The 16140-nt window shown below is 39.1% G+C and overlaps 2 protein-coding genes across 2 annotated transcripts; one reads left to right on the forward strand and one right to left on the reverse strand.

Moving 5' to 3' along the window:
• Positions 1-3095: 3095 nt before the first annotated feature.
• Positions 3096-7377, reverse strand: LOC139728191 (large ribosomal subunit protein mL50-like). The gene is made up of 4 exons (XM_071639152.1): positions 7273-7377; positions 5407-5600; positions 4210-4351; positions 3096-3645 (listed from the first exon to the last, which is right to left on the reverse strand). The coding sequence occupies exons 1-4, from the start codon at positions 7375-7377 to the stop codon at positions 3370-3372; spliced, it is 717 nt and encodes a 238-aa protein (XP_071495253.1). The 3' UTR covers positions 3096-3369.
• Positions 7378-9240: 1863 nt separating this feature from the next.
• On the forward strand, positions 9241-13404 carry LOC139728172 (uncharacterized). Its single transcript, XM_071639136.1, has 4 exons — positions 9241-9264; positions 10597-10732; positions 11202-11329; positions 12262-13404. The coding sequence occupies exons 1-4, from the start codon at positions 9241-9243 to the stop codon at positions 13402-13404; spliced, it is 1431 nt and encodes a 476-aa protein (XP_071495237.1).
• The last annotated feature ends 2736 nt before the right edge of the window (positions 13405-16140 follow it).

The following is a 16140-nucleotide window of genomic DNA, read 5'->3' on the forward strand; positions in this document are numbered from 1 at the left end:
TGTAAATCTGTCTAACTGGTGTTGCAGTATGTCACACAATTTTGCCCAAAAACGTGATTTTGCACTTTTTGTCAAAATTCATGTGGAACTTTGAAGAAGCAATTTCTATATTTTACTTTGAAAAGGAAGATACTTACCTGAATAAGAGTATTCAGAAGTAAAAGTGACTTAGGGTATGTAATTTGTAAGCAATGACAATATGAAGCAAATAGAAGGGGCATTTAACTAGTGGGACCCTTTTTAATGGAATTACCCATATGGGCAATTCCGCGGTTAGTAACGTTACATTTGAACAAATTTAGATATTTGTTTTTACTACTAAATTACCATTTATTCATTTCAAGCCAAAATTATGTCAAAAACATGTTCACCATTCCCAGGTGTATGATACAGAAAAGAATTAATACAATCCAAGAAATAATAGCATTGCTATGGCAACTTAAAGGGCTGGTTAGTAACGTTACGAAAAAAGGACATGACCAAAAAATCAATGTCTTGTAACAAAAAGTGTGCAAAAATTCAAGTTACTTCAAACAAAGTGTTGCATTAATTTTAATTATTGCATCATGACAAATGTTCACACAATGTTTTTTAGCAGTTCGACCAATAATTTCTTAGCTAGACCCCCAAAAGCATGGTTAGTAACGTTACGGTTAGTAACGTTACATTTGTCCGGAGTAATTCCGCAGGTCATTTCACCCTTTTGTAATTGACAAAATGTCACATGACTTCTGGAGTATTTAAATGTATATATCTTTTACCCTTTAGCAAAACTTTGAGGAAAAAATTTCAAAGGAACCCACTGCAATTTGCATTTAAGTGAATTTCAGCATCCCCAGTCCCACATGTACATTTTAAATGATGGTTTTAGATCTCGCGAAATCAATCAATACGAAAGATAAAATCTACTGAATTTGAAAGACCTTAATGATTGGTGAACATCCATGGCATTAGATGATACCTAGATTAAAGAGTAAGATAAAGAGGCACATTTCTTTTATCCATGTCATGTCCACCTAACTGCGGAATTGCCCATATGCATGTCCATTAGTGATGAATCCACATTCATGTATCATGAATTGATTAATCCCTCGATGATAAAAATGATAATCAGGTTAACAGTGACTATTTTGCCACTGTATATAATCCTCTTTTAAAACAAGATTGTGAAACACTTATACCCAAATAAGATTACAGTACTCTGGAGTTGTGGAGGGTGTGCCATGGACAAGGGTGTGCCATGGACAAGGGTGTGCCATGGACACAGATGTTTAGACATACACACAAGGAAAATCTTTATGTAACAATAAAAATCCTAGCTGTATCTGTATTCATTACAATGGGATTTGCCTGCAAGTGCTGCTGCGATGCAAGTTACATCACTGGCCCAAATCTGCATTGTGGTTATCAGAGATCAAGTAACAGCTGTGTATGCACACTTTAATGAAAAATTTACCACCATTTGTCAATGGGCCACCTGCGAAAAGTCACAGGATACAATTGGTGAAACTTGACCCAACGTTATATCCTACATCAAAATGCTTCAACTAATCATACTAATCATCACTGCAAACTAAATATGAATCATTCTTTTGAATTATGTGGGATCCCATGATGTAATAAGGAGAGATGATAAGAGAAGAATGGTGTTAAGTCAGCACACCTTTTGCAGAGTTCTGGATAACAGTAAAATTCCCCACTGACAATACTGTAGTCCCAACTCCAAAGTGTACATGTAGTTGTCTCTGCTGAATTGATGGAGGTCACTCCATGTATCCTACACCTTACCATTGAAGGTATTTGCAAGTTATCATGTAAATTGATTGACTGAATAAACGGATGTCTTTTGAGAGTTGCTTGCACCTTGTTCGTTTCTTGTGTACAAACTCACACATTCAAATTGTAATGCATTTTCTGCAACATATCTCAACAAATGTTCACCTGTATGTCTACAGTGCTGATACATGTATTTGCAATCTGCATCTTAAGATATAACGCTTGAAAAAGTAATTCATCACATCATCCATGGAATACTCGTGATTAGTTTATCTTCCTCACAAAGTTTGTAGATTTTTTATATTTTATGTTGCGACTTCAATACAACACACAAGGATCAGTCACTTAAATTGATCTTGTGTAAATTAGCCTGCTACCAATAAGCATTCTGTGAAAATGTTTAACTTTAATTGCTGAGCCCTGGAAAAAAAAAATTAAAAAGGTCAAAAGTCATGCACTATACTGAATCGAAGTAATTCATTGGCATAAGCAGCCTCCAAATGTACAAACTTCAACCCACTGTTTTGTGACATTGATCTGTACGAGAGTGTGCATGGATCTAGGGCAGATTACCCCCTGGGCAATTACCCTGGACCCTTCCCCTGACCCTAACCCTAATCCCAATCCTGACCTATTCCTAACCCTAACCCAAACTCTATACCCTAAACCTAACCCTAATCTTTACTCTAACCTTATCACTCACCAGCTGGGGGGTAATTGCCCTGATATGAGTGTGCATGCTTGTTATTGTGATCAGTGAGTTTTTGGGGCTTGAGGTGAAGCCAGATATCATCACACTACATTGTAGACTCATTTGTTTTATAAATATTTTTTTTCCACAAAGTGAATTTATTCACAGGATTGAAATAAAAACAGTCAATAAAACAATATTCAGAAGTATGACTGGCTAGATCTCTTCACTTCCCTCCACATACATTGTATGTTTATAAATGTACATCTATCATGTCTAATCCACACAAACCATTTGCCGTTTCTGAATGCAACCTTATATATACCATACATCATTTGGCTACCACAGACGGTTCTCAAGTTACTGTAGTGGTGTCATTACACGGGATATCTAGCACGTAAATTATTTCTGCAATATCAAAAGGCATGAGCACAGGAAATGCTTTTGACCAGAAAAGGAGCAGTAATTGAAACAGTATTTATTTGAGGGTCAGAAGTGTTTTCACTTACAAATTTAAGCCCATTGTGTATCGCAGGCCAGCGAGATCAGCCCTGAATCAACTACATAAATGAAGGGCTATCTTAATATTTGATTGCACAGTGAATATCTTAAATCAAAATCGAATATCTTAAATCAAAATCGTATTATTTCAATTTTCAAACCTCCCTATAGACTATGGAATTAAAGGAAGTGCGACCCCCCCCCCCCCAATAAAAGAAGAAAAACATAAACAAGTGATAAGAATGTCAATGATTAAACTGCAGATGTTCTTCATGTCACACAAACGCTGGCCTTTACTCAATATGACAGTCACTTGTCATCCAGAAAGCACAAAATTGCTGCCATCCACTTCCTCATCGACAAATCTTGGAGAAGTCCATTCACAGTTTGTGATCGCCTACTTATTGCGAGGGCCTGAAAGGCCACTCTGGTGGTTTCCTGCTTCTTTTTTTCTTGACATATTCCAAGTAATCCTCGTACACTTCCAGTTTGGAGTCATTGTAGTCCCACTGTATGCGCAGATTTGGGGGCAGGTCCTTGGTGCTGAACTCGTCAAATACCGTCGTGTCTTTGATGGGGGTCTGGTAAAACCGCAGGACATCGCCGACCGTCTTCATCCCCCTCAGACGGTAGCTCGGGACGGAGTGTTTGAACGCCTGGCTGCAGTTTGACAGGAGCTGCAGAGAAGTTTTGAAGAATCAAAGCAGGAGATGTTTAGACGCCTGATACCAAGCTTTGATGTCACTATTTTTATTTTATTTTTTTTATTTTTTTTTTTTTTTGGGGGGGGGGGGGAGGCCAGGGACAAAGTTTCTCATTTGCTTGCATGGTGAGTGTCACTCTTGGGCAGTTTTAAAGCTTTTTTTTTCATTTTTTTTTTTTGGGGGGGGGGGGGGGTTGGGGGAGGATAGACAGTTTCTCCTTTGCTTGCCCATATCACTCTTGGGAAGTTTTGAAATCAAATGAATTTTACAGCAATTCATCAGCATAAATCACATATCATCATTACTTTTAAATATACCTAAAACATTGTTGTACCCCTCTCAAAATTGTTTCTTTCAACAGGATTGCTTGCAATCCCCAGTAGACACATGCACTCTTCTTAATGTAGGTGGATGCATACACAGATGCAAACACATGTGCATGCACACTGAACAAAACTGAAACACCCCACAGCATGTCACTATACGCTAATCATAGGCAAACTCTTGCAGGGTGCTATCACTTTGAATTATTGTCACCTGGTACTTGAGGAGGGCGTCGTCCAGAGAGACTTCCTTCCAGTTGACTGGGTCAGTGTCCGTTGTCAACTGAAGGGTCATTTCCTCTAGAGCATCTTCAAGGTCAGCAGGGGGAGAATAGTTCAACCTCCTTGTTTCAGGACTGTTCAAAGAACATGACAAAGATGGTGACACAAAACTCAATGATCGAACAATGGTACAGAGCTGGAAATGTGACATGAAAGATGAGTTGCTTCTTGAGTACAACTATGTGCTGATCAGTATTTCCGTACACAAAAACATGCACACACATGCACACATACACACACACACACACACAAACATACATATAGAACAGTTAATCATAGTAATAATTTCCCAAGCAGTTTACTTCAATAAACTCATCTGAACTTCCTAATGTTTTCATTTCCATCTCTCTGGAATATATAAAATCAACTCCAAGTAAGTCGATCCTGATGATACTCTACTTCCGTGTATACGTTGGTATGATACGACACAGGCTATAAATGCAAATTGGGACTCTGTATTTTCATTGACTTAGCCGATATTCAACATATGCGCTGTTGAGATATGCAGAGCTGACTGTATATATAGAAATTGTGTGTGTGTGCGTACATGTATGTGACATAGACAGCATGACATTTTGGAATAAGACAGCTTCAAGTTGTGACAGTTTTGCATACTGACCTACTATGGAGTACCCTGGTACTGTACGAGCTGAAATTTTCGCGAATTGCCCCTTGGAGGACATTTCTGCATGTTAATTTCACAGTTGCGAGGGTCTAACTGAACTTAGTTATTCGCGTGTTGTTATTTTTGCGGTTCAAAGGCGATTCTAAAATAAAACCATAGCAAAAATTTCAGCTTGTACAGTACCTGATTTAATTATTTCAACATTTGTCACCAAATAACAGGACTGCTCATCCATCATCTGGTAGAATACATACAGCTGTAGCACACAAAGGTCTACATTTTATGCATTATCTCACTCACATTTTGTTCATCTACAGAAAAACATCAGTGCTTGCTACTTTATAAATTTGATCAAAAAACAAACAAGCAAACGAACTACATTCAACGTGCTTTGTACTGGGGTAATTATCAACCTCGGGATAAAATTGACCATAATGAGCCCTGGCAAAGAGAAACTGGCACTGTTAGTAAATAAGAATCAGTTAGAGAAAAACTTGTGCATACCAAGAAATAAAGTCCGATGGAGTCTCCTGAAGGATCTCCATGTATCTTGGTTCTACCTCCACCACTTCCTCCTCCAGCCCCGTCTCATCAACGTCTGCACTTGGCCCACTCCCCTGCAGGATCCTGCGCACCCATGACATCTCGGAGTCTGTTTTCAGGCCAGTGTCATCATGCCGTACACAGCTAGTCGATATCTGCTGAACCATTATGTCAATGGAGAGGCAATCAATACACAGGAAGTTGTCACATCTATGATACAGGATTTGCATTTACACACACCCACACACCCACACACACACACACAAACATAAAACCATGTACACACAATCAAGTCTGTTTACATTTCAACCTCTAATTCCATCCTCACACTCACGGGCCTAACATTACAATTAATCAGTGTGTCAGCATCCACAGCAAGGTTCAAAACCCATGCCACAGTTCAGACTGAGCAAAAGCACATAGGTTTCTGCATGTACAGTGTATTCATAGGAGGCAGTCAAATTTTGAACGGCGTTGTGGTTGAATCGTGGGCAGCTTGCGTTATAGGTTCTATGTAACATGGAAAAAAGAGAACATTCTTTGACTGCAAACGGATCCATAATAGAGAACAAGAATATTGTCCTTTTTAATACAAATGTCATGTTGTGGCAGTAGGAACAAAATGAAAGAAATCAAACAAAAAAAAAACTTAAAACCAGGCACAACTTGACATTTTAAATTCGCTGATACAAAGAAAGTTAAACCACTGTATTTTTACTAAATTTTACATTACGGAGTAGAGCATAGGCCAAGCGCTTAAGCGATAGCCATATATTTTGAAGATTTAAATTTCAGGTTTATAGATGTAATTTACACTAGATGTAGATTACAGACAGCCACAGCCAGGGCAAGAGAATCTCAATACTGTGTGTGTGAGTAATTCAGCGCAAGAACATGAAGACATGATCACCAGTCGCACTTAAGTTAAGTCCTTCTTAAAGGACAAGTTCACCTTCATAAACACAAGGATTGAGAGAATGTAGCAATATTAGTAGAACACATCATTGAAAGTTTGAGGAAAATCGGACAATCCATTCAAAAGTTATGAATTTTTGAAGTTTTTGTGCAGTAGCCGCTGGATGAGAAGACTATTGTAGTGTGTGACTAACTTAGATGTCACATGCGTACAACAATATAAGGAAAATATAAAGAGAATTTCACAAAATTTCATCTTTTGAAAAAAGTACACATTCCCCCGACTTGTTACCGACAAATGTTATGGGTAATATCATTCCCCCTGCCTTTAGAAAGAGGCAAGTCAAGTGCTCTTTTATTATGCGAAAAAAATGAAAATATGTTGAATTTTCTTAACATTTTCTTTAAGCTGTCGTACGCCTATGACTCACAAGCTGTAGTAGTCTCCTCATCCAGCGGTTCCAACACAAAAATTTTAAAAATTCATAACTTTTGCATCGATTGTCCAATTTCCCTCAAACTTTCACTGATGTGTTCTACTAATATTGCTGCATTTTCTCAATCCTTATGTTTATGAAGGTGAACTTGTCCTTTAACTTTAAGAACAGCTTTGTGAAACACCCCCCTGGATATACACGCACCGGATCTTACATCGCCACAGGCACCCTGCTACAGCACATTGCACAGCTCACAGCACATTAAAGCTCTCTCTAGTACTCTAGTACTCTAGTAGGACCACTCATTGTCATGATCATTCAAGGTTCAAGGTTCAATGTTTACGAAACACAAATATAAGTTTGTGGGACTACGCTAGTTGAAATGCTCATTTCCACCACTCGGGTTTTTCGAACATGTAATGTGAATATCATTTACCCATGATATGAATTCTTTCAACAAATAAAGATTACTCACGCTACATACTAATGACGGTTTATTTGCATCATAGAGTCTGTGAAGCCTCGGGAATCCTCGAATGCCTCGTAATCTGAGACAGATTGTGGCAAGTGTGGACGACATGACGAGTGTACGCAGGAGGTACACACACACACGGCAAATGCAGTGCCCCACCGCACAGCACGCAGGTGTAAGATCCTGAAGATACACGGGCTGTGAGCAGTAACACGTGTGCACGTGCCAGAGCAAGGAGGTACTTTGCCTAGTACAGTGGAAACTCGATATAACGAGATGGTCGGGACCGAGTCATTTTCCTCGTTATAGCCGATATCTCGTTATATCAGTAGGCATAAAAGAAGGCATAAAATAATGACATTAATTTGCACATGTGGGACTACCCATCATATTTCAATCAATACTGAAAACTTGATATTGTGTGTGAGGGAATTACTCACCTTTATGGGTAAGAAGACGTTTTTGCCAAGGAAATCCAATATCAAGAATGTGTTTCCTATTAATTGTAGATGTTTGAATTTGTAAATTTATATAGCTTGCGATTGTATCAAGATCGTCTGTGGATTGGTATGTGCATGGTTATCGTATGGGTGTGTGTTGTGTGGAAAGCTTGAATAATATATGGTATGCACAATGCTGTGTGTGTATGTGACACATTCTGTATGTACATTATGACTGCGTGTGTTTGAAGACGGGGAATTCCCTAAGTAGAAGGCCAATCACAGCATCAGATTGCCTCACACCTGCTAAACGTCATGATGATGTCATGTATACATATGGCCGTCCCACCACATTTTCTGCATGTATCAGTGTGCGTGCACACACACACTTCACACGTAGAACATGCAGTGCTAGCTGGAGTGCACTGAAGAAAATGATTATGTGTGTACAAGACAGTTTTTGGCGCATCAAGCTTTACAATCTCGGAAGATGATAGCACGGGCGAAGTAAAGCTTTACCGAAGGCATTTTGCTTTACCTCGCTATAGCAGGTTTGATTTACTATGTTTTTCTTTGTTTGGAAGTCACAAAATTTATCTCGTTATAGCAGTTATTTCGTTATAGCCAATCTCGCTATAAGAGTAGCATTTTACATAGACTTGTGTGGAAGGAAATTTGGGACCGAGAAAATTTCCTCGTTATAACCGATATCTCGTTATAGCAGTGTTCGTTATACCGAGTTTCCCCTGTACCTCCTTGGCCAGAGTACGTAGAGCACCGCGCTGGGATGCGCCGCCACCGGGATCCGGGGACTCGCTACCGGGAACTTTGTGGGCGCGATGGGCAGGCAACACACCGTTACCGACATGACCTCTGCGAACTTCATCTCATTTCCATCGTGTTCTTTGAGAACGAAAAAAATAAGATTCCTCAGCCTGGATAATGGAAATCAAGCAGTGTCAACGCATGAAGTAAATGTTTGTGATATTTTGTTCTCGTCAGAAACTATACTTAGCTTGGACTTTAGAGTAGTTCAGCTCAGTACAGTGTACGTACTCCAATAGCAGTAGACAGTAGACGCTCAGTCCCACACCATAAATATCTCGTGAGCTCGTTTATAAATGTTTATTTGTTATACAGTGAGTGCGGAGCGTTTGTACGGAAGAAATAGCACGATGAGAAGGCAACGGACTGAAACTCGCCTAAGTATGAGTTCTTATTATCAACGGGAAGGCGAGAAGGTTTTTAGAAGTTTCTAGTCTGGAGTTTACAACTGTTATTCACTGTTAATGTGAGTGACTATAGTTTTATACACACAGCAGTTTACAGGGGTGTATCCAGGATTTTTTCTGGGGGGGTCGTAATCAATTTTTTTGGACCTTTACCTTTGCGAGGGAGCGGAGCAACCGAGCGGGGGTGGGGGGGGGGGGGGGTGTGGGAGGGGGGTGTCCCCCCTCCCATGGTAGGGAGTTTTTGAATTTTATATCTTAAAATGGGGCCATTTGGTGCATACAAGAGTGACTTTTTCGGCATGGCAGTGCGGCTTGGAAATAAGGTACAGTGCACTCCCGTTATAACGAAATGCTCGGGACCGGCAGTTTTCTTTCGTTATAACGAAATTTCGTTATAACCGAACAAATACAATATATAACGAAAACAAGGAAACCACATAGAATTATACACTGTATATATCATATTCTTTTTGCTGAATACTCATCATACACTGGAAAGCTATGTGAAATGTGATGGGATAACTGTATCACAATAACAAACGCAAGTTCCCCTCAGAAACTGTGGAACGAACACACAGTGGTGTGAAGCGTTCACCCATGTAGAGACGCTATAAATGCTTGTTCCGCTACGTATTTTCGAAAGCAATTCGCATTTCGTTATAACGGAGCATATTTCTTTTGTTTTTCTTTGTCTGTGGCGCTCGGAAAAGACTTCGTTATAACGGAAATTTCGCTATAACCGTGTTCGTTATAAGCGAATTTTTTTACCATAGACTTTAATGGTGATAATTTTGGGACCAGAAGATTTACTTCGTTATAACGAAATTTCGTTATAACGGGAGTGCACTGTAATGGCATATTAAAACTAAGTTACGAAATTTACAAGGTTTTTGCCAATTTGCTGGAACACCACCTGGTCACTTTTTTTTCCTGTTGTGTCTTTTACAAAAAGTGGACCTTTTGAAAATTTTTGGGGGGGGTCGTACGACCCTCCCGACCCCCCCTTGCATACACCCATGGTTTAACACCTCTGCTGGCACAGCATCTACACTGTATTAATTATGATCTAATTCATTGGGCAAAAATAGCGAGGAGATCCATCTAGTCCAGAATATTCAAAGGTAGACTAACAGAAAATATATTGCATACTTTATCTCCTTCACATGCATATTCAGGGCTCGACACTAACCTTTTTGTTTGGTGGCCCAATGGGGCCACCAAAATCCTCAATTTCAAATTTTTGGTGGCCCGAGAGAAAAATGTGGTGGCCCCGAAAAAAAAAACAATAAAAAACAGTAAAAGTCCTCTTTTTTTTTAATGAGTCAAATATCTAAGTTTTATCCAGTCATAGTAAGAATTGGAAGTTGGACATACATCTACTCATAAACAAACCTCAACAAACTCGCAACACTCACTCTCAGGCACTCATTCAGTCCTTTTCATCCATCCTTTAAGCAAATATAACTGCTAATTTCCGGCGCAAAAAGTTACGAATTAATTGACGTACTTTTCAAGAAAATTTGGTGGCCCGAGGTGGGCCACCAAATTTGCCCTTTTTTTAAATTTGGTGGCCCGACTTTCAATTTTGGTTAGTGTCGAGCCCTGATATTGACTTTGAATATGCCTATAATTTATATATGTGAAAAAATGTCCAGGACCTGCAGAAAGGAACCCCTCTGTTTTTGGCAACTGATGTACTGAATGGAACAGCCATTACTCCAGATAACCAACCAAGAATTCATGCCAGGTACAGCAAACTTGGACTGGCAACTAAGCTTATGTTCCCCTCAGGTGAGTGGTAAACTTCACACTGTTCACTGTATAATCAGTTAGGATGCTAACATTTAAGTAAATGGCATCAAACTTAGCCTGTAGTTTTGATAACTTATTAGAATTCATTAGTGTAGTTAACAACTTTGTTTCCTTGCCTCAATGAATAGTTGTTCTTTATTTCTGCATGTAGGAAAACCCGTTTTGATCTAGTGACATCCAGTGTTTGTATGTTTCCAGGACAGTCAATGCTGAAATGTTGAAACTTTAGCACACTTGAAAGTCATTGCCATCAGCACCTCCAATTAATGCACCAGATGCTAATGGTACATTATATCAACATTTTATTCCAGAGAGGGTCAAGGCAAGATTACGTACTAATACATGTACCAATGTTTGTGTACTGGTTTACCTAGATCACTTAATTTCACAGAAAGAAAAACAAGCAAGTGAAATAAGGATCATGTGATGACATTTATGTTCCTTGCAGGTACCAAAGTCAGCGGACTCCATGGCATAAGTCGGGGTGTGTGGTTCTATAGCATCCAGGGTGTAGTAAAGGTGACCTTTGAGTTCCACTCCTCAGACCATCAGATTATGATTATGGACACTTTACAGGTTTGTCAACAATACAGATTTCCACCTCAAACTGGAGACTTTGAGCTGTGTCATTGAAATTGCAGAGTGGGGCTGCGGGAATTCATTAACTGAGTCTATTGTAATTTTCTTGCCATGTGTAATTGATTTAAATCAAACAGAGTTCCTGTAACCAGATGCAAAGTAACACTCAGTACACACACAGGTACAGTTGATCCAGGCGCTTTTCACAGCTTATATGAGAAAGCATTGATGGTGCTTTTTTTTATCAGGGGAATTTCCTTTTTAAAATCATCTTTAACTTCAGACCTAATGTCCCAATTTCTTTTTATCCAAGAATTTAGTAATCTAGACTCTGAGCCTTCCTTTTTTGTCCTTTCATGTGTATCTAAAATAGACATCGTATCACATTCCCATTGCCCAAGTGAAATGTTCTAAACCCAAGTTTTATCAACTGCAAGGATTTATCTAAGAAGAATTGGCACCTCGGAATTGAACTGGATTATAAATTCCCTATGCATGACTTAGCAGTATTCATGTCTCACTGAATCCCTTTTACTTTGTATGCATTCTTTTTATTCTACAGGTATGTAGGGACATCTTGTTCTCTACTATGAATGGTAGATTATCACACCATGTGAAATTATCAAACTACAAAAGAGGTCTTCGTAGACTAAGTATACTGTAAAAGTGGATATTTTTGCGTGACTAATTTTTCGCGCTTGGCCGGGTAAGAAGAGTTTCGCTTGTTTTTAATTCCACTGAATCAAGACATCACGCACAGGAACATATAGCAAGCAAAAATATTTGCGTGCTTTTATTTTCGTGCTAGTTTCTGATTGCGGAAAATGCGCGAAAATTTCAACACCGCGAAAATTTCCACTTTTACAGTAGTGGGAAAGCTAAGTCTTTATGCAGTGATTATCGTATAATTATCCTTACTTTCTTCACAGGACTTGTGGAGAAAAAGACACAATGCTTCACTTTTGCCTCTGAGCATCACAGTCAAATCCATCCACCCATCGCACAGCAGATGCACAGCTGAATTATCTACAGAGTCTGGAGGTATGGACAAACAGGCAGGGATGGTGGAAAACACTATTCATTCTCAACTGCATGATGCTGAGGGGCAGAAAAACTTAAGAGATATATCTCTGTCACAAAAGAGGCATTACACAATTGTACTCCGTGACAACGTGCCAAGCAAGAAGAGAACACTGGCAGATTTTGAGAAGGACAATCTAATTGAGAGTAGTCAACCTAAATCAGACTGTGTCGACGATAGGCCATGCCAGCAGCGGATGCAGGGGAAATATGCTTCAGATTTATCCGTCCACCACACAGAAGAGGTTTCCACAGATGAGGAACCTTGTCCACTGGTCTTTGACAGGACTAAATGCTGGTGTCATTTGCTCGAAAGGAGGCTGCAAGGTCCTGCTACCCAGGTGGGGTGCAGGGAGAGGATAATGTTTGGTCGGGAGCTAGTGACTGCACTGGAGAAATTTGGGGAGCGAATGTGTTTGATGACAGAAGGGGAATTGGTAGTGCTGTGTGGGATGATGAATGCAGTGTCTTCGCATCATTGGAACAGGCCAGAAGACACTGCCGGGGGAAGTCCAGATGGTGATTGCCATGGTAATGGTGACACTTTCTTGCGTGCTGTGGCCAAGTGGCTAGGATCCACTTTTCACAGGGAAGTAATGGCCATTAGTGAGCGGGTGGAGGATTTCAAGCTTAGAAACATCGACCAGATCAACAGCTTGCCACAGCCAGAGAGACTGGTGCACACCCTCTTTCCCAAACCCATGGTGGAGTTTGTCATGTGCTGGGTTGGCACATCAAATGATGAAGAAGGGATCACAAGCAGTGTAGGGGCTGATGCGTCAGATTCTGATTGCTGTAGAACTCGATCTTCCCATGGAGGTGAAAGCAGGGATGATGAAGGCTCAGTGTTAGAGGAACATACCCATGAGAATTTGAATCCTAACACTTGCTTTCCTTTGGTACAGTTCATACTAGAGATGGCCAATCAGACACTTATCTCAGGCATGGCCCATGTGATTTATCCACGACTCATTCAGCATACCAATATTTGAATCAAATACTTTTCTTTGATCTGCCCAAGACGATACATCGAACTCCTTGAATATCTTTGTATTGGCCACCTGTAACATCTTTGTACATTGACTAATATTTAAAGCTCAAAATTGGAGAATCATAAAAGCATGTGATTTATACAACATGTCTAATGCCAGTTTTCTGTACCGGTACATAAGATTTCAATTGTAATCCACGGCATGTTATGCTAATTTTAGAATTATGTTTAAGTTCTGTAGTATGTTACTGATGACTTACCACAGACACAAGAGTGAGATGGTACTGTATACAGCTGTACTGGCAAATCATTTCAGTGTTCAAACTGTAATGGACGTTGGAGGCTGAGATGATAGATATTGGGGAAGATAAAAATACAAATGTATAACTCAATGTCTGGAGGTGCAAAAAGACCAACCATTGACATTGATATAAAAGATAATGATGGCTATACAGTATATATACACATGTAGGCCTATATACATGTAGTGCTATATCCACAGAAGTGCTCAAAGTTATATTGTGTTCCATGTATTTGTTTATACGCACTGTGTAATTACATTTTCTGTCTATTGTTTTCCTCCATGACTGTGTCACTGCAATTGAGCAATCATGCATGTATACTTACTGTATACAGTGAGCATGCAGAATTCACAATCAAATTCTCAAATTTTGTACTGTAAAATGCTCTCATGCGATAATGAAGTACATGAACAATGTATTTCCTTATCTTCCCCTGAGAGCATCAATGGGCGCGGCCATACAAGCTTGTATGCTAATTTTCATTGTGATGTCATCAGGCGCAGCATTCAGTGAGCATAATTAAATACTTCTGGAATTGTCCTGGTCAGCTGACTGTTATCACTCGCCTAGTACAATGTACAGTTCAAGTGTACATGGACTACACTATATATACATATATATATATATATATATAGAGAGAGAGAGAGAGAGAGGGAGAGAGAGAGAGATAGATAATGTGTGTAATGTATGTGTATATAAATATATGTACAATGTAAATATACCAGTACACTGCATTCATAAATATACTTATACAATGTATTTAGTTGATAGATATTGACCTACAGTATTTATTCTTTACGTCAATTTTACGGTGTTAGGAACTTTTGCCTCTCTCAAGACAGCAAAGGATGTCTATGCTATTGATGCTCAATTTTAATTTTATCATAAAAACACCAAATAAAAGTCCACAGACTAGCTGTATTTGGTTTACATCAAATTTGATGACAAAATAGATAATTCAAATTTTACAGCAGGGAGATGAAGGAAAAAATGATTGATCAAACTCACACTTTACCAAACAAATGATTTATATTAACCACCCCCCCCCCCCCACCAAAAAAAAACCCAACAAGAACAACACTGTACTGTATTGCATTATCATAGAAATTCCATAGCAACAACAAAAATGCATTAATAGAAGGGAAATTGCACATACCCTCATATACATGTATTAACATTCAATAAACAGTGTACATAATTCACTAATTAAAACTCTTTTCAAATAAATAAGCATTGCAGTAAAATATCAACAATTAAATGCTAATGCATTAATACACGGGTATTCAAATTAATTTCAGCCAACAGCCAACTGATTAAAAGTCATGGAAGAGAATGAAAACCTGCAAAATGCAAACATCTTAATATGCAAAGACACGAAATCCAGGCTCTCTCTGTTCTGCCATGGACGTCACTGCCCGTTGGCGATCACTGAGGCAGTATGTCTCCGCCAAATCAAGGCTATCAGCATTGAAAGAGAGAAAAAAGACAAAACATCGAGGGAGGTAGACGAGGGAGATGAAAATAAGTATTCGAGAACAGGTGTGAAAGCATAAAATGAGGAGAGCACAACCATAACGAAGGAGAGATTGAAAAAACAGATGAGAGGATAGCAGCAACATAGAGGGAGAGATACGAGACAAACGGAGAAATTAATGAAAAGGGGTAAAAACAAAATGGAGCAAGAGGAAAAGCAATCAAAAGCAACTCAGTTAAAATCTTTTAGTAATTGATTACAGATTTTTTTAAAATACCGTCAACAGCAGCAATTATCAACATATACAATATACCACATTAGCTTTTTTTTTAAGGAAAAGAGAGGGGGAGAGCATAACCAAGGAGGTAATCGTGCACAATGCGGTTACCACGTGACAGCACGTCTTACGTAATCTGCCAAATTCATTGATTTTAAGTATGGGGGGGGGGGGAGAAGAAAGAAAAGCAGGGAGAGAAAGTGAGGGAGTGTGTGTCCGTTTGAAAAAGGAACAATAATTACGCGGCTCAGGTAGAATGTGCGTGTTATGACTTCTAATGAAGGGTATAATGATGTCATTAGAAGAACATCTGCCAAAAATTGCGTGAACACGTAGACACACGAAGTAAAGGGGTTTTTTTCTCTTCCTCTCTCTCTCTCTCTCCCCGTATATATACAGGAGACTGTGAAAGAATATACAAAAGTAAGCTATCAATGATAGAGATGAAAGTGTTGGCAATACATAGTTTGCATTATGGCCAAAGTAATAATGATAACAATGTTCACAATGATAATATTTTTCTTGCGATGATAACAGTTTTGTAACTAGTACAACCATGGTCATTATCATGCGAGAAGTGATTATCATTATACAGTACAGTAATAAAAATCATTGTTCTAGTCAGTCGTGATAAGTTATCATTGCTGACGTTAATATTGTCACCGGCTCTCTTACCGTATAAGC

This window comes from Diadema antillarum, unplaced genomic scaffold (genome assembly GCF_040938485.1).
Source record: "Diadema antillarum isolate AM-2024a unplaced genomic scaffold, OU_Dant_1.0 seq00000169_RagTag, whole genome shotgun sequence".
NCBI lineage: Eukaryota > Metazoa > Echinodermata > Echinoidea > Diadematoida > Diadematidae > Diadema > Diadema antillarum.

What these genes read in the sequence shown, in the direction of transcription:
- LOC139728172 (XM_071639136.1), top strand. Translation starts at nt 9,241, where the DNA reads ATGGCAGTGCGGCTTGGAAATAAG. An exon ending in CAGTGCGGCTTGGAAATAAG is followed by an intron (nt 9,265 to 10,596) that starts GTACAGTGCACT and finishes AAAAATGTCCAG; the next exon opens with GACCTGCAGAAAGGAACCCC. An exon ending in TAAGCTTATGTTCCCCTCAG is followed by an intron (nt 10,733 to 11,201) that starts GTGAGTGGTAAA and finishes TGTTCCTTGCAG; the next exon opens with GTACCAAAGTCAGCGGACTC.
- LOC139728191 (XM_071639152.1), bottom strand. Translation starts at nt 7,377, where the DNA reads ATGTCGTCCACACTTGCCACAATCTGTCTCAGATTACGAGGCATTCGA. An exon ending in AACCGTCATTAGTATGTAGC is followed by an intron (nt 5,601 to 7,272) that starts GTGAGTAATCTT and finishes ATGGTTCAGCAG; the next exon opens with ATATCGACTAGCTGTGTACG. An exon ending in CCATCGGACTTTATTTCTTG is followed by an intron (nt 4,352 to 5,406) that starts GTATGCACAAGT and finishes TTCTTTGAACAG; the next exon opens with TCCTGAAACAAGGAGGTTGA.